Below are 27,711 nucleotides of genomic sequence, written 5' to 3'. Positions count from 1 at the left end.
CATCTCTAAAAATAAGGGCCTTTTGGGAAAGCCTGTTGTTGCCTGTTTTCCTGTTGTTTTTATTGCTTTGCATCTAGGAAATTACAAATAATGATTCTTTGCAATGGCAAATCCCCTGGGGTACTTTTTTTTTTTTTTTTTTGAGATGGAGTCTTGCTCTGTCGCCCAGGCTGGAGTGCAGTGGCCGGATCTCAGCTCACTGCAAGCTCCGCCTCCCGGGTTTACGCCATTCTCCTGCCTCAGCCTCCCGAGTAGCTGGGACTACAGGCGCCCGCCACCTCGCCCGGCTAGTTTTTTGTATTTTTTAGTAGAGACAGGGTTTCACCGTGTTAGCCAGGATGGTCTCGATCTCCTGACCTCGTGATCCGCCCGTCTCGGCCTCCCAAAGTGCTGGGATTACAGGCGTGAGCCACCGCGCCCGGCCCCCTGGGGTACTTTTAAAACAATAGTGATGCCTGGTTCCCCAACACTCCACCTTACTCTAAATTCAATTAAATCAAAATCTCTAGGGCTGGTGTCCAGGCATTAGTTTTTTGTTGTTGTTGTTTTTGAGACAGGGTCTTGCTCTGGTGCTTAGGCTGGAATGCAGGGGCATGATCACGGCTCACCGCAGCCTCGACCTCCTGGGATCCCACCTCAGTCTCCCGAGTAGCTGGGACTATAGGCACGAGCCATCAAGGATGGCTAGTTTTTGTATTTTTAGTAGAGATGGGGTTTCACCATGTTGGCCAGGCTGGTCTGGAACTCCTGACCTCAAGTGATCCGCCCACCTCGGTCTCCCAAGTGTTAGGATTACAGGCGTGAGCCACCTCGCCAGTCCTAGTTTTTGTTTTGTTTTTTTAAAGCTTCCAGGGATATTCTGTGTGCCGTCAGAGTTGAGAACTACCGTTCTAGAGCATTATACTGATACATTAAAACGTGGCTACAAATACGGTTTTAGAAACAATTAGTGCGACTTTTGCGCATGCCCACATCCTTTACAGCCTGTGTGGCTGGGCCCACTGATGTCATTTATCCAGTCCCTCAAACTTGCACTGTCCTTCCACAATCAGTGGGAGAAACAACCCTAACGTCCCTTTCTCTCCCTTGAAATGAACTGCTAGCTGGCTCGGAGGGTGAGGCCCAGAGTCCAAGTCTGCGGTCTGTGTGGGGCTCTAGGCTCTAAGGAGGCGCCCAGGTCCCTAGAAGGCGGCGCCGGGTGAGGCAATCCTGGATGCGGGTCGGGACATGCCCGCAGCTACGCTGGGACGAGGAACCCAGAGCCAGTCCCGCGGCGCGGCAAGCAGCCGGGCGCTAAGGACTACATTTCCCACAATGCACTCCGGGGGCGGGCCGGGTCGGGCTGTGCGGCTGGAGCTGGGCCTTGGCTGCGAGAGGCCGGAGAAAGCTGTCTTCCTGCACTGGCGGCCGGCTGAGGGCGGTGGGAGGGCGCGGTGCCTGCGCTGTGGCCATGTCTGTGTACGCAGGGGGCCGGGGCCCCGCGAAGCTGTGCCCTCAGGCCGGGCCCAGCCGGACACCCTTACCCCCCCAGGGCTCTGGCAGAGGGCAGTGACCGGCACCTTCTGTGCGTCCTGGGCCCCTCTGAGAAACAGGTGAGTTGACTGCCAGCCCACGTGGCCTGGAGGCACCTAGAGACTGGAGAGCTGTCATCTTTGGAGGGAGGGGCTTGAAGACGGCCATCAACGCTATCGCTTGCAGTGGGAAGACTGTGTCTCCCTGGGGTCCCTCAGCTGGCTGGCCCCCAGCTGGGGAATACAAAAGGCGAGATCTGGAACCCATACTTAGGCTGGGAGGGCGAGGTCCGGTAGGGGGCAGTGGCCAGGTAGGACTCTTCCCCACCCCCCACCCCCACCCCTCAACAAACGAACACATATTCGGCCGGTAGAGTCTTCTCAAAAAGCAACAGAGGTGACTGGGATGAGCGGGGCAGCACCTGGAAAGGGCTTGGGGCTTTGCTTTGTTGTTGTTTTTAGACGGAGTTTCACTCTTGTTGACCAGGGTGGAGTGCAATGGTGTGATTTCAGCTCTCTGCAACCTCTGCCTCCCAGGTTCAAGCGACTCTCCTGCCTCAGCCTCCCGAGTAGCTGGGATTACAGGCATGCGCTACCACGCCCAGCTAATTTTTTGTATTTTTGTATTTTTTTAGTAGAGACGAGGTTTCACCATGTTGGCCAGGCTAGTCTCGAACCCCTGACCTCAGGTGATCTGCCTGTCTCAGCCTCACAAAGTGCTGGGATTACAGGCATGAGCCACTGTGCCCAGCTGTACTTTGCACCAGTTTGTCTGGTGCAACTGGGTTGTCCCTTGTACTAGGTGAGCCACGCTTTCTGGGCACAAGTTTGCAGAGGGAGGGTAAGCACCCTTTGTCAGGGAGGGAAGTAACCGCCAGAAGTGACAAGGACCAGACTATGATCTCAGCATGGAGTAGGCATCCTGCTGAAGCAGCCATAGCACAGTCTCGAACCTGGGCCTTGTCTGCCACACATCTTGTATCCTGGCACCTCCTTCCCAGACAGACCACTCCAAAGGGTTAAGGTGAAATGAAGTGCTATCCAAGCAGGAAGAGGGAACAGGAGTGGTAGGGAGTCAGTAGGGAGTGGCTCCTGAAGGCCTTCTTGGCTCCAGGGCTGCCTGAGTGAGAGAGGCACACTAAAAGGGCTGACTGAGCCAACTTGTTTGGTGACATTGCTCACAGGCATAGCAGGGCACTTTTAGGAAAAGCAAGGCCTGGGGCTTCTGAGAAGGGTCCCCTAAGAAGGGGCATCTGGGGCTGGTTCTAAGAGACCTCCTTTGCCTAACTTCTTCAATTCTAGCCTCCCAGGAGCTTCAGTTGCTCAGTTGTGGCTCCAGTGGGGGTTGGGGTGGATTTTGCTGTGATTCACTCAGCCTCCCTGTTTGAGTGTCCAGAGTAAGTATACAGAGAGCTGTTTGCTTCATCAGGCCTCTGGCTGGACCCCAGACTGACCTAGGAGATGCTGAGATACTGTATGATCTCAGGTGGCAGGAGAACTGTTGTGAAGGAAGTATCCACTAGCTCTGGCCAGCTGATCCTGCCCCCGCCAACCCTTCCCCAGGCACGTACCATGCTGGGTACCACTCAGCCACTCTGGGCTTAGTCAGCTAAAGCCCACAAGGGATCAGTGGAGAGTGGGCCCTGAGGACAGAATAAGTAAGCTATTGTAGACCTTGTCTGGTTCTTTGAACCAAAAGTGCAAGGTCACAGAGCAGTGGCATGTGGCAGACCAAGGAGTTTTTTGTTTTTTTGTGGTTTTTTTTTTTTTTTTTTTTTTTTGATTCAGAGTTTTGATCTTTCGCCCAGGCTGGAGTGCAATGGCGTGATATCAGCTCACTGCAACCTCTGCCCCCTGGGTTCAAGCGATTCTCCTGCCTGAGCCTCCTGAATAGCTGGGATTATAGGCGCCCGCCACCACACCTGGCTAATTAAGGAGTTTAATTTAGGAGAGACTTCCAGGAGCAGCAGAGAGCCAGTTGTCTATTCCTGCAACTCCAGAGCCAGTGAACAACCAGTTAGCCTGGAGGAACTCCCAGCTATCTATAAGACAGCTCTTTGACCTGACTCCCAACTGTCTATAGACAGCCCTAGCCTGAAGGTGAGTCGCTTCAGGCTACGGCCCACCTGGCTTTGCAAGGTCAGAAGCATATTTGCCCATATGCCATTGTAAGCTGAGCAAAATCTCAGAGGCCTGATTTACATGGCACAGACCACTGGATTCATGTGGTATTATAAGTGCAGTCACACATGGACTGAATGCTAAGTAAGAATAATCAGGATGTGCTAATGGAAGCAGCTGAGTATGTAATCAAATTACATGGATTATTTCATTTAATCTTCCCACAACCCAAAGAATCAATACTACCATCCCATTTTATAAATGAGAAAACTGATACCAGGCCAGGTTAATCCAGGTCCTTCTAACTTCAAAGCCATTGTTCCTGAACACCTGACTACTACCAATTATAAGTCTTCCCCACGGGCAGGGATTTCCAGAGGCCACATGATAGATGTGATGGAACTGGGCATTCTTCAGAGATCTTTCAGTTTTCCTTTCCATTTTTCTTTTTTAATTGCCTGAGGGATAAAAACACAAGTTTGGCTGGGCACTGTGACTAATGCCTGTAATCCCAGCACTTTGGGAGTCCAAGGCCGATGGATCACCTGAGGTCAGGAGTTTGAGACTAGCCTGGCTAACATGGTGAAACCCCATCTCTACTAAAAATACAAATATTAGATGGGCACGGTGGTGCACACCCATAATCCCAGCTACTCAGGAGGCTGAGGCACAAGAATTGCTTGAACCCAGGAGGCAGAGGTTGCAGTGAGCCAAGATCACACCACTGCACTCCAGCCTGGGCGACAGAGACTCCATCTCAAAAAAAAAAAAATCTCCCTCCCAAAGATGTTTGCTGGCTGGATGTGGTGGCTCACACCTGTAATCCCAGCACTTTGGGAGCCCTAGGAGGGAGGATCTTCAGCTCGGGAGTTCAAGAACAGCCTGGACAACATACTGAGACCCTATCTCTACAAAAATAAAAATTAAAAAATTAGCCAGGCGTGGTGGCACGTGCCTGTAGTCTCAGGTACTCAGGAGGCTGAGGTGGAAGGAGCACTTGAGCCTGAGAGGCCAGGGCTACAGTTAGCTGTGATCACATCACTATTCTATCTCAAAAAAAAAAAAAAAAATAGAACTCCTTCTGCATGTGGCTTAAAGCCACACTGAAATTTGTGGCAGGTAACCTTCAATCCAGAGAAATAAAGCAGGGCAAGAGGGGTAAAGAGCAGGTATATTGATAAGGTAATGCTTGAATAGCAACCTGAAGGAAGTAAGGGACTGAGTCACATAGATAACTAGCCCAGGCAATGGAGTAGGTCAAGTGGGGTGCAGGGGGAAAGTTCAGCAAGGGCAAAGTTCTAAAGTGAAAGTGCCCAGGAGGCTTAAGGAAAGCCAGGAGGTCACTGTGACTGGACTGAATCACAGTTAGTAGGGAAAAAGGATAGGAGATGAGGTCAAATAAGTAATGGGGAAGGAGTTATGTTGAGTGGGGCCTTGTGCACCACTGTGAGGAAATTGGCTTTCTTACTGAGTAAGGTGGGACCATTGCAGAGTTGTGAGCAGAGGAACTGCATGACCTGAATTTTGTATCAGGAGAATCACGTTGCTGTAAGAAGCACAGATTATGCAGGGACAAGGGCAGAAGAGGGGAAACTGGATAGGAGACTACTACAACAATCTCCTAGAGTGACACTGGTGGCTTTGACCACAGTGGTAGTTGTGGAGGTGATAAGTCGTCAGATTCTGGATATAGGCATTTCCCACTTAACATCAGTAATCTGTTTCATGAAAATTGGACATTCTGTGTGAAATCATTAACTTAATATATTTTCCATTGATTGACTGATTGAGACAGGGTCTTGCTCTGTTGCCCAGGCTGGAGTACAGTGGCACAATCATGGTTCACTGCAGCTTTGACCTCCTGTACTCAAGCGATCCTCCCACTTCAGCCTCTTAAGTAGGTGGGACTACAGGCATGAGCTGCCCCACCCAGCTAATTTTTTATTTTGTAAAGACAGGGTCTCACTATGTCAGCCAGGCTGGCACTCAGTAATTTTCTATCAATTCTATTTGGAATGTAATTTGAAGCTTTAAATGCACATTACTTTGTTAAAAATATAGATAAGATTTTAATGATGTAAATATACATATTTTCTGTATAAACATACACTGGGCCAGGTGTGGTGGCTCACACTGTAATCCCAGTACTTTGGGAGGCTGAGGCAGGCAGATCACTTGAGTCAAGGAGTTTGAGACCAGCTTGGGCAACATAAGGAGACCCTGTCTCTACAAAAAATTTAAACATTAGGCCGGGCGCGGTGGCTCAAGCCTGTAATCCCAGCACTTTGGGAGGCCGAGACGGGCGGATCACGAGGTCAGGAGATCGAGACCATCCTGGCTAACACGGTGAAACCCCGTCTCTACTAAAAAATACAAAAAACTAGCCGGGCGAGGTGGCAGGCGCCTGTAGTCCCAGCTACTCGGGAGGCTGAGGCAGGAGAATGGCGTAAACCCGGGAGGCGGAGCTTGCAGTGAGCCGAGATCACGCCACTGCACTCCAGCCTGGGTGACAGAGACAGACTCCGTCTCAAAAAAAAAAAAAAAAAAAAAAAAAAAATTTAAACATTAGCCAGGCATGATGGCACATGCCTGTGGTCCCAGCTACTTGGGAGGCTGAGGTGGGAGGATCACTTGGGCCTGGGAGGTTGAGGCTACAGTGAACCGTGATCACACTATTGCACTTCGGCCTGGGTGGCAGAGTGAGACCCTCTCTTGATAGATAAATAAACATAAGCTGAATCAATATAAGTTTGGTATATTAGTTAACTATTGCTGTGTAACAAATTATCCCAAAACTTAGCAGCTTAAAATGACAGTATTTATTATCGCATACAGTTCTTGTGGGTCAAGAATTTGGGAGCAGCTTAGCTGGATGGCTCAAGCTCAGGGTCTCTTATTACTTTGAAGTCACCTGAAGGTTTGACTGGGCCTAGATGATCTGCTTCCAAGATGACTCGCTCATGACTAGCAAGTTGGTACTGGCTATTCACAGGAGGTCTCAGTTCCTTGCCATGAAGTTCTCTCCATAGAGCTGCTTACATGTCCTTAAAACATGGCTGATGGCTTTCCCTAGAGGGAGTGATCCGAGAGAACAAGGCAGAAGCCACAATGTCTTTTATGACCTAGCCTCAGAAGTCACACATTATTTTTCTTTTTTTTTTTTTTGACAGGATCTTGCTCTGGCACCCAAGCTGGAGTGCAGTGGTGCGATCTTGGCTCGCTGCAACCTCTGCCTCCCGGGTTCAAGTGATTCTCATGCCTCAGCCTCCCGAGCAGTTGGGATTACAGGCGCCCACCACGACACCTAGGTAATTTTTGTATTTTTAGTAGAGTTGGGGTTTCACCATGTTGTCCAGGCTGGTGTCAAACTCCTATCTCAAGAGATCTGCCCATCTTGGCCTCCCAAAGTGCTGGGATTACAGGCATGAGCCACTGTCCCCAACCACACATTGTTATTTACAGCGTCCTTTTGGTTGCATAGGTCAGCCCTGCTCAGTGTGGAAAGGGAGTATGCAAAGGCATGCATAGCAGGAGTTGAGGATCACTAGAGACCATCTTGAAGGCTGACAACCACAGCTGGATATTAAAAACGAAAAGGCATTCTATGGTGAAAATGTTAACCAGAGACATTTTGCTCGATGTGCCTGTATTCTGAAATAGAACTGACAGGATTTGCTCATGGTTTGGTATATGAGGTGTGGGAAAAAAAAGAGAGGCATAAGGGTTGACTCCAAGGTTTTCCTTTTTTTTTTTTTTTCTATGAGACAGAGTCTCACTCTGTCGCCCAGCCCGGAATGCCACAGTGCGATTTCGGCTCACTGCAACCTCCACCTCTCCAGTTCAAGAAATTCTCCTGCCTCAGCCTCCTGAGTAGTTGGGACTACAGGCATGAGCCACCACACCCGGCTAATTTTTTGTATTTTTAGTAGAGACGGGGTTTCACCATGTTAGCCAGCATGGTCTCAATCTCCTGACCTCGTGATCTGCCTGCCTCGGCCTCCCAAAGTGCTAGGATTACAGGTGTGAGACACCGTGTCCGGCTGACTCCAAGGTTTTTCACCAAATAACTGAAAGGATGAGATTGTCTTTCTTGGCCAGGTGCAGTAGCTCACACCTGTAATCCCAGCACTTTGGGAGGCTAAGGTGAGCAGATCATGAGGTCAGGGGTTTAGACCAGCCTGGCCAACATAGTGAAACCCTGTCTCTACTACAAATACAAAAATTAGCCAGTGTGGTGGCATGCGCCTGTAGTCCCAGCTACTCTGGAGATTGAGGCATGAGAATCACTTGAACCTGGGAGGTGGAGCTGAGATCACACTGTTGCAGTGAGCTGAGATTGCGCCTTTGCACTCCAGCCTGGGTAACAGAGCAAGACTGTCTCAAAAAAAAAAAGATTGTCTTTGTCTTTTTCTCTTTCGTTCTTTCCTTCCTTCCTTGCTTCCTTCCTTTTCCTTTCCTTCCTTTCTTCCTTTACTTCCTTTCCCTCCTTTCTTTTTTTTCTTTTCTTTTTTTTTTTTTTTTTTTTGAGATGGAGTCTCGCTTTGTCGCCCAGGCTGGATGGAGTGCAGTGGCTGGATCTCAGCTCACTGCAAACTCCGCCTCCTGGGTTTACGCCATTCTCCTGCCTCAGCCTCCCGAGCAGCTGGGACTACAGGCGCCCGCCACCTCACCCGGCTAGGTTTTTTTTTTTTTTTTTTGTATTTTTTAGTAGAGACGGGGTTTCACCAGGTTACCCAGGATGGTCTCGATCTCCTGACCTCGTGATCCACCCATCTTGGCCTCCCAAAGTGCTGGGATTACAGGCTTGAGCCACCACGCCCGACCTTTCCCTCCTTTCTTTTCCTTCCTTCCTTCCTTCCTTCTTTCCCTTCCTCCCTTCCTCCATTCCTTCCTTCCTTCCTTCCTTCCTTCCTGACAGAGTCTCACTCTGTCACCCAGGGTGGAGTGTGGTGGCACAATCTCAACCTCCGCCTCCTGTGTTTAAGCGATTCTCCTGCTTCAGCCTCCTGGGGTAGCTGGAATTACAGGCATGCGCCACCATACTCAGCTAATTTTTTGTATTTTTAATAGAGACAGGGTTTCACTGTGTTAGCCAGGATGGTCTCAATCTCCTGACCTCATGATCTGCCCACCTCGGCCTCCCAAAGTGCTGGGATTACAGGCATGAGCCACTGCGCCCGGTTGTCTTTCCTTTCCTTTCCTTTCCTTTCCTTTTTCCTCTCCTTTCCTTTCCTTCTTTTTTTTTTTTTTTTTTTTTTTGAGACAGAGCTTTGCTCTTATTGCCCAGGCTGGAGTGCAATGGCATGATCTTGGCTCACTGCAACCTCTGCCTCATGGGTTCAAGTGATTCTCCTGCCTCAGCCTCCCAAGTAGCTGGGATTACAGGCATTCACTACCACACCTGGCTAATTTTGTATTTTTAGTAGAGATGGGATTTCACCAAGTTGGCCAGGCTGGTCTTAAACTCCTGACCTCAGGTGATCCACCCCCCTTGGCCTCCCAGAATGCTGGGATTACAGGCATGAGCCACTATGCCCAGCCATGAAATTGTCTTTTACTGAGATGGTGAAAACTCTGGGAGAAGTGGTAAGTGCCTGTAGTCCCTGCTACTCGGAAGGCTGAGGCAGGAAGTTCACTTGAGCCCAGGAATTTGGGGCTGTAGTGCATGGTGGGGTGGTGATTCCACCTGTGAATAGCCACTGCACTCCAGACTTGGTGATAGAGCAAGACCCCATCTCTTAAAAAAAAAAAAAAAGTGCTTGGCTAATTTTTTTTTTTTTTTTTTTTTTTGAGACGGAGTCTCACGCTGTTGCCCAGGCTGGAGTGCAGTGGCACGATCTCGGCTCACTGCAAGCTCCGCCTCCCGGGTTCCTGCCATTCTCCTGCCTCAGCCTCCTGAGTAGCTGGGACTACAGGCGCCTGCCACCGCGCCCGGCTAATTTTTTGTATTTTTAGTAGAGACGGGGTTTCACTGTGGTCTCGATCTCCTGACCTTGTGATCCGCCCGCCTCGGCCTCCCAAAGTGCTGGGATTACAGGCTTGAGCCACCGCGCCCGGCCTAATTTTTTGTATTTTAGTAGAGATGGGTTTCCCCGTGTTAGCCAGAATGGTCTCCATATCCTGATATGGTGATCCGCCCACCTCAGCCTCCCAAAGTGCTGGGATTACAGGCGTGATCCACAGCATCTGGCCTTTTTTTCTTTTTAAAGACAGGGTCTCTACCGGCTGGGCATGGTGGCTCATGCCTGTAATCCCAGCACTTTGGGAGGCTGAGGCGGGCGGATCACGAGGTCAGGAGATTGAGACCATCTTGGCTAGCATGGTGAAACCCCGTCTCTACTAAAAAATACAAAAACTTAGCCGGGCATGGTGGCGGGCGCCTGTAGTCCCAGCTACTCAGGAGGCTGAGGCAGGAGAATGGCGTGAACCTGGGAGGCGGAGCTTGCAGTGAGCTGAGATCACGCCACTGCACTCCAGCCTGGGCAACAGAGCCAGATTCTGTCTCAAAAAAAAAAAAAAAAAAAGGACAGGGTATCACTCTTATCGCCCAGGCTGGAATGCGGTGGCGCGATCTTGGCTTATTGCAAGCAAGCTCTGCCTCCCAGGTTCCATTGATCCTCCCACCTTAGCCTCCTGAGTAACTGGGGCCACAGACACGTGCCACCACGCCTGGCTAATTTTTGTATTTTTGTAGAGGCAGGGTTGCCATATTGCCTAGGCTGGTCTTGAACTCCTTTGCTCAAGTAATCTGCCTGCTTTGGCCTCCCAAAGTGCTAGGATTACAGGTGTGAGCCACCACACACAACCAGGAGCAACTTTTTAAGGAGATGACCTTTTTCTTTTGAGACAGAATCTGGCTCTGCCACCCCGGCTAGAGTGCAGTGGTGTGATCTTGGCTCATTGCAACCTCCGCCTCCCGGATTCAAGCAATTCTCCTGCCTCAGCTTCCTGAGTAGCTGGGATTACAGGCATGCGCCACCACACCCAGCTAATTTTCATATGTTTAGTAAAGACAGGGTTTCACCAGGTTGGCCAGGCTGGTCTCGAACTTCTGACCTTGTGATCTACCCTCCTCAGCCTCCCAAAGTGCTGGGATTATAGGCGAGAGCTACCGTGCCTAGCTAGGAGATGGCTTTTTTTTTTTTTTTTTTGAGACGGAGTCTCGCTCTGTTGCCCAGGCTGGAGTGCAGTGGCCGGATCTCAGCTCACTGCAAGCTCCGCCTCCCGGGTTCACGCCATTCTCCTGCCTCAGCCTCCCGAGTAGCTGGGACTACAGGCGCCTGCCACCTCGCCCGGCTAGTTTTTTGTATTTTTTTTAGTAGAGACGGGGTTTCACCGTGTTAGCCAGGATGGTCTCGATCTCCCGACCTCGTGATCCGCCCGTCTCGGCCTCCCAAAGTGCTGGGATTACAGGCTTGAGCCACCGCGCCCGGCCAGGAGATGGCTTTTTTAAGGAGTTCAGTTTGAGGCATATAACCTTGAGATAACGTTAAGTAGACAGTTAAATGTGTGTGCCTCTTTAAGTCAGAAAAGAGATTGGGGCTGGAGATAAAAAAAAATAAATTATTAATATGTAGAGGGAATTTAAAACTATGAGACCAAATGAGATCACCAAGGGATTGAGTGAAGACAGAGAAGAGGTCCAAAGACTGAATTCTGTGCCCCTTTACAGTAAGAACTGCAAAAAGGACTCAGAAGGAATAGTCCATGAGGTCAGAAGAGAGCCAAGAAAGGAGTGGTGTGCCATAAAAGAGGAGAAAATGTTTCGAGAGAGGAAATAACCAAATTATCTATTGTTTATGGGTGAAGTAAGATGATCCTGGCAGTCGTTGGTGACCTTGATGGGAGCAGTGTTGGTGGAGTAATGGAGGTGAGATTCTGTTCAGAACTGGTTTAGAGAGAATGGGAGAAATGGAGAGGCTGTGGCAGGGACAATTCCTGCTTTCCAGATATCCATGAGCTTCATACATTTCCCAGTCCCTCTGGCCACATCACTGGTTCTGGTCAATGTGAGCTACAAATTATTTAAGAGCTGGTATGTGATCCTCCATCTCTGTCTTCCCCTGCCAGGTGATGCGGAAGGCATGTGTTTCAAATGGCTACTATAGGGTGCTAATAGCTTGGATTCCTGAATCACTGCTTGGAATGGAGCTACTGTGAATTGCTACCAGTCCCACAGTAGATTTTGTGTGAGCAAAAAATACGTCTTTGGGTCTGGGTGCAGTGGCTCATGCCTGTAATCCCAGCATTTTGGAAAGCCAAGGTGGGCGGATCACCTGAGGTCAGGAGTTTGAGACCAGCCTGGCCAACATAGTGAAACCCCATCTCTACTAAAAATACAAAAATTAGCCAGATGTGGTGGTGGGCGCCTATAATCCCAGCTGCTCGGGAGGCTGAGGGAGGAGAATCGCTTGAACCCAGGAGGCAGAGGTTGCAGTGAGCCGAGCTGGCACTACTGTGGTCCGGCCTGGGTGACAGAGTAAGACTCCGTCTCAAAAAATAAAAAAAGATCTTTGGGTATAAAATCTCTAGCATTTGGCATCCATTTGTTACACAGAATAGTCTAGCCTACCTGACTAATGCAAACTCCAAATATTATTTGCCATTTTGAGGGCGTTTGTTTGTTTTTTTATAAAGGGCAACAGAAAAATGGGTTGGTAGCTAGTGGGGAATGTAGAGTTAAGGGGAAGTTTGTTTTGTTTTAACTTTGAAATAAAACAAACATACAGAAAAGTTCACAAATCATAAGTATAGCTCAATGAATTATTGCAATGTGAACAGCCCCAAAGGAGGGTGTTTTTTGTTTGGTTTTTATTTTTGAGACAGGATCTCACTCCCTTTACCCAGGCTGGAATGCAGTGGTATGATCACCGCTCACTGCAGCCTGGACCTCCTGGGATCAGGTGATTTTCCCACCTCAGCCTCCCAAGTAGCTGGGACTACAGGTGCATGCCACTACACCTAGTTAATCTTTTGTACTTTTTGTAGAAATGGGGTTTCACCATGTTGCCTAAGCTGGTCTCAAGCTCCTAGGCTTAAGCGGTTTGCCCACCTAGGCCTCCCAAAGTGCTAGGATGACAGGCATGAGCCATCAAGCCCTGCTGTGAGGGGGTTTTGAAGACAGAAGAAATATCACCATATTGGCCGGGCGCGGTGGCTCAAGCCTGTAATCCCAGCACTTTGGGAGGCCGAGACAGGCGGATCACGAGGTCAGGAGATCGAGACCATCCTGGCTAACACAGTGAAACCCCATCTCTACTAAAAAATACAAAAAACTAGCTGGGCGAGGTGGCGGGCGCCTGTAGTCCCAGCTACTCGGGAGGCTGAGGCAGGAGAATGGCATAAATCCGGGAGGCGGAGCTTGCAGTGAGCCGAGATCCGGCCACTGCACTCCAGCCTGGGCGACAGAGCGAGACTCCGCCTCAAAAAAAAAAAGAAAAAAGAAATATCACCATATTGGTAATGGATAAGGGAGGAGGGGAAACTGATGAGGAGGGACAGCTGCTGAAGCCATGTACCTGAGTAGGACAGGGGCTGGGATCTGGTGTACACATGGAGGAGTTAGCCTCTATGGAGCATGAACAGCTCATCTTTAGTAAGAAGAGGGGGCCAGGCCGGGCGCGGTGGCTCAAGCCTGTAATCCTAGCACTTTGGGAGGCCGAGACGGGCGGATCACGAGGTCAGGAGATCGAGACCATCCTGGCTAACACGGTGAAACCCCGTCTCTACTAAAAAATACAAAAAAACTAGCCGGGCGCGGTGGCGGGCGCCTGTAGTCCCAGCTACTCGGGAGGCTGAGGCAGGAGAATGGCGTGAACCCGGGAGGCGGAGATTGCAGTGAGCTGAGATCCGGCCACTGCACTCCAGCCTGGGCGGCAGAGCAAGACTCCGTCTCAAAAAAAAAAAAAAAAAAAAAAAAAAAAAAAAAAAGAGAGGGAAGGCCTAGTCTGGCAGATGAGGCGAGGAGGTGGTGGTGGTAATCTCCGGAAGTTCTTTTCTTTCTTTTTTTTTTTTTTTTTTTTTGAGACAGAGTTTCGCTCTTGTTGCCCAGGCTGGAGGGCAGGGGTGCGATCTCAGCTTACTGCAATCTCCACCTCCAGGTACAAGTGATTCATCTGCCTCAGCCTCCCGAGTAGCTGGAATTATAGGCATGCTCCACCACCCCGGCTAATTTTTTTTATTTAGTAGAGACAGGGTTTCTCCATGTTGGTCAGGCTGTTCTCAAACTCCCGACCTCAGGTGATCTGCCCGCCTTGGCCTCCCAGAGTGCTGGGATTACAGGCGCGAGCCACCATACCTGCCCTGGAAGTTCTCTTCTAGAATGACTTCTGTCTTCTCGGTGAAATGGAAGGCAAGGTGATTTGCTGATAGTGCTAAGTATGACCATCAGGGAAGGAGATGATGGACATTTGAAGAGACAAGAGATGTGAAGTTAACTAGAGGAGTAGGAAAGTGAGGAGACATAGAAATGTAGGGCATTCCGGCCAGGCGCAGTGGCTCACGCCTGTAATCCCAGCACTTTGGGAGGCCGAGGCAGGCGGATCACCACGTCAGGAGATTGAGACCATCCTGGCAAACACGGTAAAACCCCATCTCTACTAAAAATACAAAAAGAAATTAGCTGGGCATGGTGGTAGGCACCTGTAGTCCCAGCTACTCTGAAGGCTGAGGCAGGAGAATGGTGTGAACCCGGGAGGCGGAGCTTGCAGTTAGCTGAGATCGCACCACTGCACTCCAGCCTGGGTGACAGAGCGAGACTCCATCTCAAAAAAAAAAAAAAGAAATGTAGGGCATTCCAGGCTGGGCGCTGGCTTACACCTGTAATCCCAGGACTGTGGGAGGCCAAGGCAGGCAGGTTGCTTGAGCCCGGGTGCTCAAGACCAGCCTGAGAAACATGGCAAAACCCTATTTCTACCAAAAAAATACAAAAATTATCCACGCATGGTGGCTCACGCCTATGTTCCCAGTTACTCAGGAGGCTGAGGTAGGAGGATCGCTTGAGGCCAGATAGGCCTGGAAACCCTGGCCACAACCCTGGCACTGTCAGGAGCAACTTGCTCTCGGCCTGCAGACTCATCTCTCAGAACCCACTCTGGCTTTTAGGATAGCTTTGGAATTACTGGTCTATGATTACACATGGCCTGTATGTTCTTGCTCAAGACTTAGACGTGCCCTGGTTTCCTTGGCATTCAGCATCCTGGGCCTTGTGGTGTTGCAGTGGTTGTTTTGGATTGCTCCTCTTAGTCTCAGCCTCAGAGGGGACCTCTGTGGATGCTACCGCAGGTTGCTTGTTGAGGGCATGCAGCCTCTTAGTTCCTCCGGCCCACTGTCTGACAAGGCAGCCTGCACCTTGGCCTTCTGGGCTCTGACCCTTGCTGGGAACCATTACTCTTGATTGTCCTGATGGATGGGATTGGGGGACTAGAAAATCCCCAAATTATCTCCCCAACCTTCTTTCTTTGGTTTTATTCTGTGTGGGGTGATGCTGTTGGCAGTGGTGCCCAACCCCCCATGTCCTTCAGGCTCAGTGCAGGAGTGGCCACCAGGCCAGCTATCAGGATACAGGCTCTGCTTCCCTGTCTATTTGCACATGGAGCTTCTGCAAAAGATTCAATTAAAGAAAGAATTACATAACTTGGCCGGGCACAGTGGCTCAAGCCTGTAATCCCAGCACTCTGGGAGGCTGAGACGGGCGGATCACAAGGTCAGGAGATCGAGACCATCCTGGCTAACACGGTGAAACCCCGTCTCTACTAAAAAAATACAAAAAAAAAAAAAGACTAGCCAGGCGAGGTGGTGGGTGCCTGTAGTCCCAGCTACTTGGGAGGTTGAGACAGGAGAATGGTGTAAACCCGGGAGGCGGAACTTGCAGTGAGCCGAGATCCGGCCACTGCACTCCAGCCTGGGCGACAGAGCGAGACTCTGTCTCAAAAACAAAACAAAACAAAACAACATAAAGGTGACAAAAAGAAGAGGTTGAAAATTAGTTCTTTGGGCACACACATAGGAGCTGCCTGACTGGAGCTATGCCAGGTCCAGAGAGAATGTTCTTGGACATACACTGGCTGGCACCACACAAATGCTACTGATGGTGAGGCTATCTGTTTGGGACTACCCTTTTCATGAACTTTTTTGAACACCTACTTTATGCCATGCTCAGGGAAGAGTCGTTTGCCCAAGATTACACAGCCAGGAGGGGACAAGAGCTCAGTTATTCCCACCAGACTCTGTGTTCTGGGAGGCAGGCTCAGGTCTACTTTGCTCACACTAACACCAGTGCCTCCTGGGCCCCTGGCCTGCCTGCAGTGTTTGCCCCATGAGTTTCTGCCCTTCTAATCCATCCACCTAGATCCCTCTTTCTTAGAGGATTGGTACCTGGAATGGATCCCCTCCTGGGTGAACTATATGTTGCCTGACAAGTGAGGATCCTTCAGCCTGCCATTGAAGGACTCTAGAGGTGACATAAGCCTTGCTACCACCCTTGGTGAGCCACCCAGCTGGCTCTGTTACCACTGACATTCACTTGTGGCCACCTCCACCTGGGCCTGGGGCTGTGGAAGGACAAGGAGATCCAGCTGAATCTATCCTGGCCATCATATGGGCACTGAGAGTTGTCATGTCTATAGTTGTTTTTTTGTTTTTTTGTTTTTTTTTTTGAGACAGAGTCTTGCTCTGTCGCCCAGGCTGGAGTGCAGTGGCCGGATCTCAGCTCACTGCAAGCTCCGCCTCCCGGGTTCACGCCATTCTCCTGCCTCAGCCTCCCGAGTAGCTGGGACTACAGGCGCCCGCCACCTCGCCCGGCTAGTGTTTTGTATTTTTTTTTAGTAGAGACGGGGTTTCACCGTCTCTAGCCAGGATGGTCTCGATCTCCTGACCTTGCGATCCGCCCATCTCGGCCTCCCAAAGTGCTGGGATTACAGGCTTGAGCCACCGCGCCCGGCCTTATAGTTGTTTTTAATTGTTAAGACAACTTGTGCCAAATTCAAAAGGTACAAAAGGATATTTAGAGAAAAGCAGGGCTTCAGCCTGAAGACAAGCCTGTTGGCTGTGTCTCACTTCTTTCTCTGCAAACACCTAGATATCCAAAAAGAACTATTGGTCAACTCCGTTAATTTTTATTTTTATTTATTTTTAGTTTTAGTTTTTTGAGACAGGGTCTCACTCTGTTGCCTAAACTGGAGTGCAATGTTGTAGTCATGGCTTACTGGAGCCTTGACTTGCTGGGTTTATGTGATCCTCTCTCCAGTAGCTGGGATTACAGGCACATGCCACCATGCCTGGCTAGTTTTTAAAATTTTTTGTAGAGACAGGGTCTCACTTTGTTGCCCCAGCTAGTAAACTACTGAGCTCAAGTGATCCTCCCTCTTTGGCCTCCAATCTTTGCTAAGATTACAGGAGTGAGCCACCGGATACAGGATACAGAGTTGTTTCAACTCCCAGATCCAAATCCAGCACTTCCTTCCTGTAGTAATATTGGGCAAGCTGCTTAAGCTCTCTCAGTGTCAGTTCTTTCATCTATAAAGCTAGCCTGACGGGAGCATCTGCCTCATAGAGGCGTGATCAAGATTAGGTAACTTAATCCACAGAAACTTCTTAGCATGATACGCTGACACTGAATAACTGTTAGCTGCTGTTATCAGTTTGTTTAATTATTTACATTTTATGTACTTTTTCTAAAAGACTAGGCTGAGCGTGGTGGCTCTTGCCTGTAATTCCAACATTTTGGGAGGCTAAAATGGGGGGACTGCTTGAGCCTAGTAGTTTGAGACCAGCCAGGGCAACATGAAAAGACCTTGTCTCTATAAAAAAAAAAAAAAAAAATACAAAAATTGGCTGGGCACAGTGGCTCACGCCTGTAATTCCAGCACTTTGGGAGGCCAAGGTGGGCAGATCACGAGGTCAGGAGATCGAGACCATCCTGGCTAACACGGTGAAACCCCATCTCTACTAAAAATACAAAAATTAGCCGGGCGTGGTGGCGGGCGCCTGTAGTCCCAGCTCCTCGTGAGGCTGAGGCAGAAGAATGGCAGGAACCCGGGAGGCAGAGCTTGCAGTGAGCCGAGATTACACCACTGCGCTCCAGCTTGGGCAACAGAGCGAGACTCTGTCTCCAAAAAAAAAAAAAAATTAGGCCAGCGCAGTGGCTCACACCAGTAATCCCAGCACTTTGGGAGGCTGAGGCAGGTGGATCACAAGGTCGGGAGTTCAAGACCAACCTGGCCAAGATGGTGAAACCCTGTCTCTACTAAAAATACAAAAATTAGCGGGGCATGGTGGCAGGTGCCTGTAATCCCAGCTACTTGGGAGGCTGAGGCAGGAGAATCTCTTGAACCCAGGAGGCAGAGGTTGCAGTGAGCCAAGATCGCGCCACTGCACTCTAGCCTGGGTGACACAGAGCAAGACGCTATCTCAGAAAAAAAAAAAAATTAGGCACAGTGGCAGGAGGATGAGATGGGAGGATGGCTTAAGTCCAGGAGGCAGAGGTTGCAGTGAGCCAAGATCGTGCCACTGCTCTCCAGCCTGGGCAAGAGAGCCAGACCCTGTCTCAGAAAAGAAAAGCCAGGCACGGTGGCTCACGTCTATAATCCCAGCACTTTGGGAGGTCAAGTCGGGCAGATCACTTGAGGTTGGGAGTTTGAGACCAGCCTGAACAACATGGAGAAACCCTGTCCCTACTAAAAATACAAAATTAGCCGGGCATGGTGGTGCATGCCTGTAATCCCAGCTACCTTGGGAGGCTGAGGCAGGAGAATCTCTTGAACCTGGGAGGCAGAGGTTGCGGTGAGCCGAGATCGTGCCATTGCACTCCAGCCAGGGCAACAACAGTGAAACTCCATCTCAAAAAAAAAAAAAAAGAAAAGAAAAAATTAGCTGACTGTGGCATGTGCTACTGGGAAGGCTGAGATGGGAGGATTGCTTGGGCCCAAGTCAAGGCTGCAGTAAGCTGTGTTGGTGCCATTGCACTCCAGCCTTGGCAACAGAGTGAGACCCTGTCTCAACAACAACAACAATAATCTGCCGAGAGGGGCAGATCACTTGAGGTCCGGAGTTCGAGACTAGCCTGACCAACATGGTGAAACCCCGTCTATACCAAAAAATATAAAAATTAGCCAGGCATGATGGTGCACACCTGTAGTCCCAGCTACTTGGGAGGCTGAGACACAAGAATTGCTTGAGCCCCAGAGGTGGAGGCTGCAGCGAGCCAAGATTGTGCCACTGCACTACAGCCTGGGTGGCGGAGTGAGACCCTGTCTCAAAAAAAAAAAAAAAAAAAAAAAAAAAAAAAAAAAAAAAAAAAAAAAAAAGACTAGAAGGAAATACACTAATGTATGAACAGTGAAAGATCCTGAATGGTAGGAAAATCTTGATATTTCTTTCTACTTTTCTGTGCTTTCCAAGTTTTTTTTACAATGAATATGTCTTCCTTTTATAATCAGAAAAGGAACAGTATATATTTTTTTGAAAGGAATTTTCAGAATCCATTTTCTAGAGATTTGAGTTAGTGGAGTCCTGATAAAGGACACTTTCCTTTACTTAGTACCACTGTTGATTATGCCTGTGACCCTGCCAAAAGCCATCGATGTTGCCTTTGCCCCACAGGAGAACCCAAAGGATGGCTGCTGACATGCAAAGGAAGAGAAGCAGCGAATGCCCTGATGGCACATTGACTCCTTCTGATGGACACAGTGTGGAGAGAGCTGAGAGCCCCACACCAGGACTGGCCCAGGGAATGGAGCCAGGTATGGGCAAGTGTACAGCCTCAGCCAGCTGCCAACCAGAGCAGGCTTCGGGGGGGTGGGGGCAGAAATTAGCATTCCCAACCACTTTTTGCTTTCCACTTATTCATGCATTTGTCAGTCACTCATTGGATATTTGTCAGGTTCTGGGGAAAAGGCAGGAGGCCAGGCTCATTCTGCATGTGGCTTTCCTCTCCACTTCGTATTACGCTGTTCGCCCTGAGCTTTCTGGCTGCCATTGTGGGCTCTTCTTCTGTTCCCTGTGTCTACAGCACACCTCCCCGGCTCCTTCTCCCCTCCTCACAAGTTAGGCCTGCTCTGACCATGCTCTGTATAGGACACTAATTATTTCATAATTTTATCTCTTTATGTATATATTGCCCATCTCTCTCTTCCACAAGATTGTGAACACTGAGCATAGGGCAGTTATATCCCCAGTGCCTGATACAGGGCTGAATTCGTAAGAGAGACTCAAAATATATCTGTTAAACTATTTTGTCAAAAAACCAATAAAGGAAGACTGACCTGGTCCCTGCTGTGAGGCAGTCACAGGCTGTGGAGCCATTACAAGGGGTCAGTCAGAAGCTATGGCCTAAGTAGGGTAGGGGAGCTTTCTCCCAGAGAGATTCATTGAGTATGGGTGGTGCTCCAGACACAGGGTGAGGTGCTACGTTCCTGCACCTTGCTGGGTACCATTGTAGCTGGGGAGAAGGACAATAATTGGCAAGTGCCACAAGAGAAATCAAAGAGGGACATATAGAGTGCCTGGGGTTGGAAGTCAGTAACTAACATCTTCCCTGAAAGCTGAAGTGTGACAATTAGCCAGCCACGTGGGGAGATAGGAGACAGCTGACAGCAGGTGTGGAGCTCCCGAGGCAGGTGGGGGCATGTTGAAACTGTCTAAGAGCAGATCTTGGCCAGTGTGACCAAGATGGGCAAGGGAGTAGGGTGGGAGATGGGAATGAGAGGTAGGCAGATACCAGCCACCACTGCTGCCATGAGTGGTTTCAGTCTTCTTTCCAGTATGATGGGAGGAGACTGGTGGGCTGTAAGTTTCAGAGAAGCATCATCCATGGCAGACAGTGGCAGAAGGGAACAGTGGCTTGACCCTGACAAGTCAGGCAGTCATGCTGGAGTGACCACGTTAGGCACCTTGCTGGTAGGAGTGTCTGCCAGTAGCTACCCCTCTAAGCACCAGTGCTTTTGGCCTGCAGGTGCTGGGCAGGAGGGTGCCATGTTCGTCCATGCCCGTTCCTACGAGGACCTGACTGAGTCAGAGGATGGGGCAGCTTCTGGGGACAGCCCCAAGGAGGGTGCCAGGGGTCCCCCGCCGCTGCCTGCAGACATGCGTCAGATCAGCCAGGACTTTAGCGAGCTAAGCACCCAGCTGACGGGTGTGGCCCGGGACCTGCAGGAGGAGATGCTGCCAGGAAGCTCTGAGGATTGGCTGGACCCCCCAGGGGCAGTTGGCCGACCAGCCACAGAGCCCCCCAGGGAGGGCACAGCCGAGGGGGATGAGGAGGATGCCACGGAGGCATGGCGCCTGCACCAGAAGCATGTCTTTGTGCTGAGTGAGGCAGGGAAGCCTGTGTACTCCCGCTATGGGTCTGAGGAGGCACTTTCCAGCACTATGGGTGTTATGGTGGCCCTGGTGTCCTTCCTGGAGGCAGACAAGAACGCCATCCGCTCCATCCATGCAGGTGAGCCACCTGGAGAGGGAATGGGGTGGGCTCCCCTGGCCAAGGTTCATTCATAGCAGGTTTTGGACCCCTGCAGACCAGAGGGCTGGGATGTGCTATGTGACTGAGGGTAAGCCCCTCTACCTCTCTGAGCCTCAAGGTCCTCACCTGAACAGAGGATAACAACACTGCTGGCCTCATGGGGCTGTGGTGAGGACCAAAGATGCCTCTGACATGGGCTTTGCCTTTGGAGAGAGAATCTCCCTGGGGAGGTGACAAAAAGAAAGAAAGAAAAAAAATACATATATGTATCTCCCAGGTCCTGAGCTCCACCCAGCCAGCCCTTGCCAGTTGACTTAGCACTTAGCGTAAGAATGTGTGTTTCAGAGGGAGCTAGTCTTTGAAACAAGTGGCAGGGATAGGCCCTGAGCCCTCAGGGAGAAGGAGCAATGGGTTTTTATCCTGAACATCCTTAAGCCCCTACTGTGCGCAGAGCTCTGAGCGAGGAAAGGATGGGCGAAGCGGTGTTCGGAGGGAGCTGCGGCTGAGGCTGATATCCCTCTTTCCCATCCCGCCCTCAGATGGCTACAAAGTAGTATTCGTGCGCCGGAGCCCGCTGGTGCTAGTGGCAGTGGCTCGCACACGGCAGTCGGCACAAGAGCTGGCGCAGGAGCTGCTCTACATCTACTATCAGATCCTGAGCCTTCTTACCGGTGCGCAGCTGAGCCACATCTTCCAGCAGAAGCAGAACTATGACCTACGGCGCCTGCTCTCGGGCTCAGAACGCATCACCGACAACCTGCTGCAGCTCATGGCACGGGACCCCAGCTTCCTGATGGGGGCGGCACGGTGCCTGCCCCTCGCAGCAGCCGTGCGCGATACTGTGAGTGCCAGCCTACAGCAGGCACGGGCGCGCAGCCTGGTCTTCTCCATCCTGCTGGCCCGCAACCAGCTCGTGGCACTTGTGCGCCGAAAGGACCAATTTCTGCACCCCATCGACCTGCACCTGCTTTTCAACCTCATTAGTTCCTCCTCGTCCTTCCGCGAGGGCGAGGCCTGGACGCCCGTGTGCCTGCCCAAATTCAACGCAGCCGGCTTCTTCCACGCACATATCTCTTACCTAGAGCCTGACACCGACCTCTGCCTGCTGTTTGTCTCCACTGACCGTGAGGACTTCTTTGCAGTCTCTGACTGCCGCCGCCGCTTCCAGGAGCGCCTTCGCAAGCGTGGAGCCCACCTGGCCCTGCGAGAGGCGCTGCGCACACCCTACTACAGCGTTGCCCAAGTGGGCATCCCTGACCTGCGTCACTTCCTCTATAAGTCAAAGAGCTCGGGACTCTTCACCAGGTGAGGGAGGGCCTTGAGGGCACTGCTGTAGGGGGACAGGGACATGTGGAGTTGGGAGGCTGTTTGCTCCTGAGCTCTGAGATGTAGCCATGAAGCTGCCCCCATCTTTGGAAGCAGACCAGTGTGCTGGGTCTGTTTTACTCTGGCACCAGAGACTCACACTCTCCATCACCCTATGAGCATACCCCTCTCGACTTTATTACCCAGAAGGCCTGGAAATGCCCAGTATACCCAGGGAAGGAAACTGGAACAGAGGTCTCTCAGGTCCCTTGTCCTAGAGCAACTCTACTTTAGGCGTCAGTTTGGCCCAGCTCAGGAAGCAGAGCCCTCCTCTACTCCCTCCCCCAGCAGAGGGGCTGGGAAGATATGGCCTTCCTTTGTCCCTTTTGGCCCACAGGATTCCTAGTTCACTTTCCTCTACTCCAGATCTGTCACTCTGTCTTGGACATCTAAACTCAACCTGGCTTCTCCAAAGAGGGGTCACCAAAGACACCATGAGCTTAGGGGGTAAGAGGGGACACAGCTCTAGTCTCAGTGGGCCCAGCTCTGTCCTGGAGTGCCTGCTGTGGTGGGGAGACAATGCCCTGTCCTAAGGGATTATTTGGAGGGTAAGACATATGATAGAGTCTTCCTGGATAGGAAGAGTGTTTCTAAATCTCTAGAGAAGACAGTGGAAGTCATTCCTTTGCAAACCTACTCCCCCCAACCCTGTCTGCAGCCCTGAGATTGAGGCCCCGTACACCAGTGAAGAGGAGCAGGAGCGGCTGCTGGGCCTCTACCAGTACCTGCACAGCCGTGCCCACAATGCCTCTCGCCCACTCAAGACCATTTACTACACGGGCCCCAACGAGAACCTCCTGGCCTGGGTAAGGCAGCCCTGGGATGGGCTTGGCTTCACAGAGGTCCTAGGTGTGGGCCATGAGGGGCATCTAACCTAGATGACGACCCTTTGCCCCTTCTCCAGGTGACAGGCGCCTTTGAGCTCTACATGTGTTACAGCCCCCTGGGGACCAAGGCATCAGCTGTCAGTGCCATCCATAAGCTGATGCGCTGGATCCGCAAAGAGGAAGACCGCCTCTTCATTCTCACGCCCCTCACCTATTGATGGGAATGTGTGCAGGCTCGGCCTTCCCAGGCACACTGGGTGTGGGAAGCCGTAGGAGCCTCCAGATGGGGGCTGGCCTCTCTTGCCCAGCCAGCAGGCAGGGACTGTGGGTTGGTGAGTGCATTAAAGTGCTTTGGGGAAGACACTTGTCAAGCCCTGTCACTTGTCCCTTCGCCCATCCACCCTCACTCACATACAGACACTGGATCCTCCTCCCTAGCTCCTGCACAGGGGCACAGGCACATTTGAGCCCCTCTTCTCCCTCCCTTGCAGCAGCATGAGGCCACACACATTCTCAGTTGGATCTTGGGCTGGGGCTGTTTTGGTTCGGCTGAAGTCTACCATATGTAAAAGGCTCTCAGGCACCATACTGCCCTACCCTACCCCCACCCCCATACTCAGTCTGAGCTTCTGCTGTCTGCCTCTCTTATCACTCCTGGGAGGGGCCCCCACTGCATGCCACAAAAGACTACCCAACCACCTTGGGAGCCCTCGCTGTGGCTCTGTTTAATGGGTTGCTGTAGTTCAGCAGGAGCTGAGCTGAGTAAGATAGAGATGGTCAAAATGGGGGGAATCTGAGCCCTGGTACTGGAGGGAGCCCCTGGTGAGGCAACTCAGTCTTCAGCTGAAATTCAGAATCTAGCCTCCCTTTAGCTGCAGGCCTCTGAGGAAACTGTCCCTGCTTAGGCCTTCCCATGAAGGGCTGTGTGCCTCAGTTCTCCTACCTCAGCCAGTGCAATCCTCCAAATGGTCCCCAAGAGTGAGCTGAGGGTCTGAGAGAAGGCCCAGTTGACCCTCTAAGGCAGTGGGCCTGTCATAATAAGAGCTAATGCTACTGCGTGCACTGGGCTCTCCTTAGTCACCCTAGTCCCTGGTATGGCATAGGCAGACCTGCATGGGGCACCATGGACATCCAGGAGGCTCCGTAGTGAAAGCCGAGCCCCATTTACTCTACCACAGGACCTAGGGCACAGTGCAGAAAGCTTCCACTTTGCTGCTGGGGGATCTTCTAGTTCTGGCCCCAGGGAGCACAAGGCCTAGGAAGTACTTATTGAAGAAAACTGTCCTCTGAATGTGGTCTTCAGACTGTCAGAGAGAATCACCCTCATGCAGTTTCTGAGAGTTGGGCCAGTATTTTCTGCCACTAAAATCAAGCCATGTTGAAGAATAAGCCTGTGTGGGTGGCATGGGCCCAGGGTACACTGGAACAGTTGTATTTATTGTCCCAGAAAATGGCAGCACAGCCCCTGCCCTTGGCCCCACTGTGGCTCACATTGGAATGGACATGGCAGCAGGCTACCAGCCCAGATTCCAAAGCCTCTGGGGAGCAGCTATAGGTTTGGTGGGTGCTGTTCACCCTGCCACACATGCCCTGGTTCTCTTTTATGCCTGTTTTCTGCCTTTGTTCCTCTTCTGCTCCTAGTAAGAACATCAAACCACTGCCTCTGGGGCCTGGGTGATGCCAGGCTAGCTGTCCCTGACTGTTACTGGCATTCTGGTCAATAGTGAGCCCCTAAGTGCCTCTTTTGCTTGCCCTGACTCTTGTAGGTTTCTGTTTCTCTGTAGTTCAGCATATATTCTGGGGAGACCATAGTTGGACCATAGTTGGATACAGACCTAGGACTGTAGGCACCTAGGAGCGTGAGGTATACCTGCTTGGAGATCACGGGTGGGACGACAGGCAAATAAGGAAGGTGTTCCTAGTGAAGGAGCCAGCATGTGCCAAGGGAAGGACATGGTAAGAACCCTGTACGGGCCGGACATGGTGGCTCACACCTGTAATCCCAACACTTTGGGAGGCCAAGGTGGGTGTATCACTTGAAGTCAGGAATTTGAGACCAGCCTGGCCAACATGGTGAAACCCTGTCTCTACTAAAAATACAAAAATTAGCTGAGTGTGGTGGCGTGCACCTGTAGTCCCAGCTACTCAGGAGGCTGAGGCAGGAGAATTGCTTGAACCCAGAAGGCGGAGGTTGTAGTGAGCCGAGATTGCGCCACTGCACTCTAGCCTGGGCGACAGAGAGAGACTCCGTCTCAAAAAAAAAAAAAAAAAAAAGGAACCTAATATAACTTGTTTGCAGTGAAGCTGGAGGAGTCCATAAGGGCTGGGGTTCTCAAACTCCAGGTAACCTGCAGTGTGATGTGGTCATATTACAGTTGGAGAGACTACCTTGCTACTGCTAAGGTGATCTTGGGATTAGAGAAAGAGGCTAGACCTAGTCCTCTAGAACAGTGTTCAGAGGGGACTGAGAGCTCAAGGAGGGAAAAGTGGCTAGCATTCCTTCAAGCCGTCAGGTGCTAAGGGCAGTCGAGCAGGTTCTTAGCCAGCTATGGGCCAGGCCTCGTGAGTTTACCTTGGGGGTGCCCTTGTACTTGGCACTTAAGAGCCCCATTAGCTGACATCCCCCACACACCTTGACTGCTCCCTCCTACAGAGGCGGCAGATGGCGAGACGGGGAAGGGGTGCTCCTGTGTACCCGTGCTGTTGAGAACCAAGGCTGCCTTAGAGGGGACCTCAGCCTGGGGACAGCCATTAGCGTGGCCACACGGTGGCAGCAGAGAACTAACGAATGGTTGCTGCAACCCCACCCCCAAAAAGGGGTGGGTGGGGTGATTTAAGAGGTCTTGTGAAGTCTCCTCCCAACCCCCAGAGATCCTTCTGAAAGTCTGGAGGTGGGATTTGGGTCACCAGAACCCCTGTCTGGGCGCCAGGCTGAGAATGTTTCATTTTAGTTTTGCCCTGCCTATCTTTAGATGTGTTGACTGTGGAATGCAGGAACCATGCCACGGTTTTCTCAGGGTGTTTATTCATTTCCTGGCCAATTCTGCTTTGGAAAAGGAGTGTCTTTTGTGTCACCTCAGGGCACAGTATCAACCCTGCACTGGGTGTGGCTGCCCCCAGTTCCATTTCCTCTTTCAGTCTTCAGGTACTCATGGAGCTCCAGGCTGGAAGGAGGGGGAAGTCCTGCACTGGGGATGGAGGCAGAGTGAAGTATCCAGAGTAAACTGTGCTGGGGTGGGTGTAGCACTGGGTCTGTGGAACCCAGGAGAGGGGCCTGGCAAAGTCTGGATCAAAAAGGCTTCCTGGAGGAGGTGCCATTTAGGTGGCAAAAGGAGGAAAGGGAAAGAGTGCTCCTGGAAGGAGGAACAGCACTTACAAAGGTTAGGTTAGGAAGGGGATGCAGGCGCAGAAGTATGGACTGAAAAGAGAGTGAGGAGATATAGATACCCAAGCCAGGCTAAATCCTGTTGGACCGAGGGTTCCTCTCTCCCCTAGAATCCTTATCCTCTACAGCCTTGGGGCCCATAGTTCACAGCCCAAAGCCACCCTGTGGACCTTCCCCTTCTTCCAGGGTCCAGGCCCACCTAGCTGAGGGGGCTGTCAGGCTAAGGTTGTCCCCCAGGGGCCTCAGTCTAGTGTTGGTAGGACCAGTTACCAAAGGGCAGCTGCTGAGATCCAGGTGTGGGACTAGGCTCCCCCACCCCCACTCCTCATAAATAGAAGAGAGAACTCTGGGAAATCACCTAATCGGAACTACATTTTCTTTTTCTTTTTTTTTTTTTTTTTGGAGATGGAGTCTCGCTCTGTCGCCCAGGCTGGAGTGCAGTGGCACAATCTCAGCTCACTGCAACCTCCACCCCCCAAGTTCAAGCAATTCATTCTCCCTGCTCAACCTCCTGAGTAGCTGGGATTACAGGTGCCCACCACCACACCCGGCTAATTTTTGTTTTTAGACCATCTTGTTTCACCATATTGGCCAGACTCGTCTTGAACTCCTTACCTCAAGTGGTACACCTGCCTCGGCCCCCCAAAGTGCTGGGATTACAGGCGTGAGCCACCACGCCCGGTCATACATTTTATTTTTAAATTTTTAGCAGTTTTTTTGTTTTGTTGACTTTTGTTATGTTGCCCAGGCTGGTCTTGAACTGCTAGCCTCAAGCAATCCTCCTGCCTTGGCCTCTCAAAGAAGTGCTAGGATTACAGGCATGAGCCACAGTGCCCAGCCCAGAACTACATTCTCACATTCTCATTGCAGAGAATAAGATCCAGCAAGGCCTACAGAGCAGGTTGGAAGTGTCCTGAGAGCCAAAGCTCATGATTCCTTCATATCAGGGGTGCACTGGGCAGAGCCAGGAAGGGGGAGCCCCCAAGGCCCATATTGTGGATTGTAACGCCATTATACAGCTTCTATATACTGAGGCTGCAGAGG

The 27,711-nt window shown here is 51.1% G+C and overlaps 1 protein-coding gene across 3 annotated transcripts; it reads left to right on the top strand.

Annotated features, from left to right (window-relative positions):
- Window positions 1-1,318: 1,318 nt before the first annotated feature.
- On the top strand, window positions 1,319-23,648 carry LOC105480465 (MON1 homolog A, secretory trafficking associated). Of its 3 annotated transcripts, XM_071091749.1 has the most exons (7): window positions 1,325-1,592; window positions 6,803-6,940; window positions 19,233-19,372; window positions 20,584-21,069; window positions 21,630-22,395; window positions 23,114-23,261; window positions 23,360-23,648. In XM_071091749.1, exons 2-7 carry the CDS (start codon window positions 6,888-6,890, stop codon window positions 23,498-23,500), a joined length of 1,734 nt encoding a protein of 577 aa, XP_070947850.1. In that variant the 5' UTR covers window positions 1,325-1,592; window positions 6,803-6,887; the 3' UTR covers window positions 23,501-23,648. The 3 variants fall into 3 exon arrangements, with proteins under 3 accessions (XP_070947851.1, XP_070947850.1, XP_070947852.1); XM_071091750.1 differs by lacking the exons at window positions 23,114-23,261; window positions 23,360-23,648 and adding an exon at window positions 22,793-23,100 and having other exon boundaries at window positions 1,319-1,592; XM_071091751.1 differs by lacking the exon at window positions 20,584-21,069.
- The last annotated feature ends 4,063 nt before the right edge of the window (window positions 23,649-27,711 follow it).

This window comes from Macaca nemestrina, chromosome 2 (assembly GCF_043159975.1).
Source record: "Macaca nemestrina isolate mMacNem1 chromosome 2, mMacNem.hap1, whole genome shotgun sequence".
Classification (NCBI taxonomy): domain Eukaryota; kingdom Metazoa; phylum Chordata; class Mammalia; order Primates; family Cercopithecidae; genus Macaca; species Macaca nemestrina.
The sequence above is the reverse complement of the archived record's forward strand: the minus strand, read 5'-3'. Positions and strand labels throughout refer to the sequence as shown.